Source organism: Crocuta crocuta, unplaced genomic scaffold (genome assembly GCF_008692635.1).
Source record: "Crocuta crocuta isolate KB4526 unplaced genomic scaffold, BGI_CrCroc_1.0 scaffold2088, whole genome shotgun sequence".
NCBI lineage: Eukaryota > Metazoa > Chordata > Mammalia > Carnivora > Hyaenidae > Crocuta > Crocuta crocuta.
The window spans coordinates 226,642-231,748 of record NW_027527892.1 but is presented as its reverse complement, the minus strand read 5'-3'; the positions used below and the strand labels follow the sequence as shown (position 1 = coordinate 231,748).

At 44.5% G+C, this 5,107-nt stretch overlaps 2 protein-coding genes and 1 non-coding gene across 3 annotated transcripts in view; all 3 read right to left on the bottom strand.

Annotated features, from left to right (window-relative positions):
• LOC144245686 (ATP-dependent RNA helicase DDX3X-like) overlaps positions 1-2,843 on the bottom strand; it is a 14,298-nt gene extending 11,455 nt beyond the window's left edge. Inside the window, 1 exon segment of the mRNA XM_077781019.1 lies at positions 2,483-2,843. Within this exon segment, the coding sequence (XP_077637145.1) occupies positions 2,483-2,527 (45 nt within the window). The 5' untranslated portion in view covers positions 2,528-2,843.
• Positions 2,830-5,107, bottom strand: part of LOC144245678 (ubiquitin carboxyl-terminal hydrolase 9X-like) — a 137,960-nt gene continuing 135,682 nt past the window's right edge. Inside the window, 2 exon segments of the mRNA XM_077781009.1 lie at positions 2,830-3,072; positions 3,288-3,437. Coding sequence (XP_077637135.1) covers positions 2,830-3,072; positions 3,288-3,437 — 393 coding nt within the window.
• On the bottom strand, positions 4,269-4,373 carry LOC144245717 (U6 spliceosomal RNA). Its single transcript, XR_013339403.1, has one exon. It is a non-coding gene; the product is annotated as a U6 spliceosomal RNA (small nuclear RNA).

Sequence of the window (5,107 nt, the reverse complement as noted above, 5' to 3'; positions counted from 1 at the left end):
TAAAGCGTATAAAGAATGCCAAAAACAAAAGGCAAGACCCAGCTGCCAACAGTATAATCAGTTGAAGACGGTACAAACACAGGGTGCCTGGGGTGGCTCCGTTGGGCACCGGAGTTCAGCTTGGGTTCTAGCCCTGTACTGGGTTCTGTGCTGATAGTGTTAAGCCTGGAGCCTGCTTCAGATTCTGCACCTCCGTCCCTCTCTCTCTCAAAAAAGAGTAAGCATTAAATCAATCAGTCAAAAAAACTTTACAAGATGATTCAAACACATTAATCCCAAACAAGTTTTCCCTGTAACAATTTCATTAACAATGGTAGAACAATTTTTAAGGTTCCTTACTTTACCCCTAAAACTGTTTAATTTTGGACAAATTCCTCAGCAGCTGCATCACCACTACTATGTGGCGAGTACTGTGCCATTTTTTACTCCATCATTTAATGCTGGCTACACTGAAGGCAGTATTTTTTTTCTCCCATTTTAGAGAGAGGACAAATTCAGAGAAGTTGCTGGTTACAAAGCTACTAAGCAGTATAACTAGTATTGAAAGCTTTTTACTTTATTATTTTTTTATAGTTTATTTTTGAGAGATTTTTGAGAGACTGAGCATGAGCAGGGTAGGGGCAGAGAGAGAGGGACACACTGAATCTGAAACAGGCTCCAGGCTCTGAGCTGTCAGGAGAGAGCCCGACTCTGAGCTGGAACCCAGAAACCCAAGATCATGACCTGAGCTGAAGTCGGACCATTAACCAGCTGAGGTACCCAGGTGCTCCCATCAAAAGCATTTTAAAAACTGTCTTTAATCTCAAATAATTACTTGNATTAACATAATACATTACTTGATAATTTATATGAAAATCCAAGATGTCACCGATTACACATACATCATCAGTTAAGATGTTAAATTATCACAAATTTATGAAGGTTAATTTGCTTACTATTAAATTCTAACGAAGTANCCAAAATTTACATGGAATCCAGCTACAAAGAAAATGTCAGAAATTCAATTTTTTGCTATCGTATTTTCTATTTCGATTTTCTATTTCAATGCTCTTTTTAACATTATCGAAGTTCAGCACATTACAGTTCTTAATACAGCTGTATTGTGAGACAATACCGTAAAAGGAGCAAACCATCAAATCTCTTCAATATATGACAAGAAACACCATTGAAAATTTGAATCAATTATTGTCAGCAGGGTTTGTTTCATAATTTAGTAGAGGTTCCTCAAATAATTTTTTGTGAAAATCTGCCCTAATTCAACTGTCTAATACGTGGAAGACAGAAGAGAGGCAAGTTGTTCACTTAAGGAGTCCAACGATTCCCTGGAGACTTTCTCTGAATGAACACCGCTCTAATGAAACGGAGATTCCTGCCACGGAAAACAAATTTCTCACAGATCACGTATACTTCTCTGTATTCCTAAAACCTCAAAGAGTTAGATAAGCCCTAATTTTACCCTATTTCAAGGTCTTTCTTCTCACGTCCGACAAAGTAATGATAATCACTTCTCGAGTGTTTTTCCAGATTGCGTTCCAAAGTCCTATTACTAAACTATGGACATATAAAACAACAACAAAAATCCACGACCCTTGGCTAAATGGCCATCAGTGGCTTTTCGTATTAAGTTAAAGAAATATAGCAGTTTCGAATCTCAAACCTGTGAAATGGCTACCCGGTGACTAACTCCCATTATTTTCATACACCGACCGAGAAAAGCACGTGCCGGCCATTCTTCCCTTCCCTCCTCAATCTCCCTTTCCGGCTGTTCTGCGTCACAAAACTTTCCACTCCGGAAACACGATCTCGCCATCCTCAGCACTGGACTGCAATAGTCAGGCAGTATGAGACCGCAGGCGTACAGAGAACAGCCATTTCTTAAAGAGTTTTATAAAGTCAGTCGCCGCCTCAGCTCTTGCAAAGTGTGCTCCTTCTCTTAGCAGAGTACCTCTCTATATAGCCACGCAGCACGAACAAAGGAGACCGCCGCCATTACCCTAAAAGAATCCATTCCTTCCCCCTGCTTCGTCCCCATTCCCTGGCTACAACGAACTCCTTTTATACACCAACAACAACTCTGGGCCAGAAAACGGCAACCAGTGAAAGCCAAAGTCGTATGACAAAAACTGGTCCACATTTGTGGACCTCCGTCCGGTAATTAGAGAGCGTAGCGGGTGCTCGCACATGCGCGTCTCTGCGATAGCGCCCGCACACAAAAGCCGCCATTGTGCGCGAGATGTGTTACAAAACCTAAGTCGAAACCGGCCCAAATAACAATTACTATCGACGTTAATGTTATACCCTCATATTCTTCAGTACGGCAAATGGTTTACTACAGTTGCTTTCCCTGTCCATCCACAGTCCCGTACCTTATATTTCCCATAGGAGGAAAATGAAATGTGGCTAGACAGTACTGCGCCACAAGCCACGTTAAAACAGGTGGAAGTTCTACGCAGACAGCACAAAGAGGCATATATCGACTTACCTGCTGGTCCAGCCCGAGCGCATTTTCCACCACCACATGACTCATCCCTGAAAGAAACCGAGAACTCGGAATTTCCCGACTGCAAGTCTGCTGTAGCAGAACACTAACGCTCTAACTGACGAACTAAAACCCCTTTGAAGTACGAGGCTTGGCCACAGTCGTAATATATCCACCTCAACTGTACGTCACCACGTAAGTCGTGCGTCTTCCTACTCTGCGCCTGCCACCAGGAACCTTATTACCAGTATGGTTACCTCTGCCTGGCTAAATCGCGTTCGTTTAGTCATAGCATCGCGGGATTTTCTAGTCGGACTGTTCTCTAAAAGCTCTCAGAGTTCGTGGGAGCTTTATTTCCTCCGCCCTCCTCCAATATCTTGGGGTTTCTGAAGATTAACGAGAACTCGCACTCTCTTGGCTTTCAAGAGTTGGGAGATTTTAAACATAGCGCCAATGTCTATCCCGTATGTCACCCTCCGCCTCCTCACCCTCCTAGTTTCCCTCCGCTTTTCTCTAGTGCTTTCTTTTTCTCTTCCTTTTCGGTTACTGGGATCGGAAGTTTTGTAAAATCTCTCCGTTGTAACTAGTCGCCACTAGCCTATGGTAAAATTCCCCAAAGCCAGGATTAGTGAAAAGAAGCCCTGAAGCAGAGATCGAGGGTCACGTGACGCGTTTGGGCCATTTTGTAGACTTGTCAAGGATGGCTTGAGTAGAATCCTCTGGCTGGAGGAACGAAAGGAGAGAGAGTGGACAGACAGGATATGTGAAGGGTGGGCCGGTCACAGTCAGCTAGGAAATGCCGCAGTACGTGCGCGCAGCCGGATTTCTCCAGGCGTGAGCTTAGGTTGCGGAGGACCTGAGGCCCCTCCAGTTTCCTAGCAGCGAGTGTACATTTCAGTCGTGCAGCCTTTGCGTCACGTAGTGAGGAAACAATGAAACAAGGACGCCCTCGGTGACGCTGTTGGAAAAAGCACCTTTTGGGGGACCTCGCTTCCCCACCTTACACCCACGCTACAGTCACTTCACGTCGCGTTAAGCTTTCCCTTTTCCCCGACTAAATTGTAGCCGATTGTGCTGCACTGTTTACCCAATGAATGGCATGGGGCTCTAGAAATTGTGAGTGGGCCTCTTAAGGTCCAAAAGACTCAGGGCTGTTTCTGGCTTCACAGAATCAGCCTGTTAAAGGAACTGTGAAGCTCGTCTTGACCTATGTTCAAAGTGACTCTCAGGTCACACTGGGATGGGCGATAGGGTGGGAAATGGAAGGTCATAAACTACTTGCTGTGTGAGGAATTGCTTCCCTTGGCCCACTTCTAGGTCACTTAGACAAGATTCAGAAATATAGGCCTCTGTGGGGCGCTTGGGTGGCTCGGTCGGTTACGCGACCGACTTCGGCTCAGGTCATGATCTCACGATTCGTGGGTTCGAGCCCCGTGTCGGGCTCTGTGCTGACAGCTTCAGATTCTGTGTCTATCTCTCTCTCTGACCCTCCTCTGCTCACGCTGTCTCTCTCTCTCTCTCCTAGAAATTAAAAAAAAAGAGTGGCATGCTCTTCCAACTGTGCCTGCCAGGTTCCCCTGGAAAGATTTATAAGGGATCTCAAATTGAACTTTTAGAGCCTGTGAGGCCAGGAAGCTTAGCCAAGTTTTAAGCAATTTTTTAAAGTTGTCTGATCATATCTGACCCTATGCATGTCTCTCTCAGACATGACATTTCAGTCAAAGCCTTGCTGAGATAGCCAGTGTTTCCAACTGTGTCCTATTAAAAGGATAACGGAGGTTTTTTTCTTTTTAATATTGAATGCTTCACAAATTCGCAGGTCATTCTTATTCAGGGACCATGCTAATCTCTGTATCATTCCAACCTGAAGTGAGCAAAGGATAACAGATTCTTATTGAATTTGTGCAAATAACTACATTGTCACAGAAACAATATTTAAGAGTTTCTGAATTCTGAGGGGGATCATGTAGGGGGAAAAAAAATAAATGTTTCAGGGGCCCTGGGTGGCTCAGTCAGTTGAGCATCTGACTAAGCTCTTGTCATGATCTTGCAGTCCATGAGTTTGAGTCCTGCATTGTTTGCTGCTGTCAGTGTGGAAGCCATTGTGGATCCTCTGTACTCCCCTTATAAAATGGTTATTTACATGAACATGTTTTATACTTGGCCTCCAGCTACCTTCTATTTTTCTGCATTTCCCTTCTCTCCTTTGGCCTCTTGTCTTTTAGTTTTTAAATATTTTTTTTAATGTTTTATTTATTTCTGAGACACACACACACACACACACACACAGTGTGAGCAGGGGAGGGGCAGAGAGAGAGGGAGACACAGAATCTGAAGCAGGTTCCAGGCTCTGAGTTGTCAGCACAGAGCCTGATGTGGGGACCGAACCCATGAACCATGAGATCATGACCCGAGCTGAAGTCAGATGCTTAACTGACTGAGCCACCCCTAAAAATTTTTTTTTGAAAGGTGCCTGAGTGGTCCAGTTGGTTAATCATCTGACTTCAGCTCAGCTCATAATCTCATAGTTTAGGAGTTTGAGGTTGGGCTCTGTGCTGACAGCTCAGAGCCTGGAGCCTGCTTCAGATTCTGTGTCTCCCTCTCTCTCTGCCCCTCTCCTGCTTACTC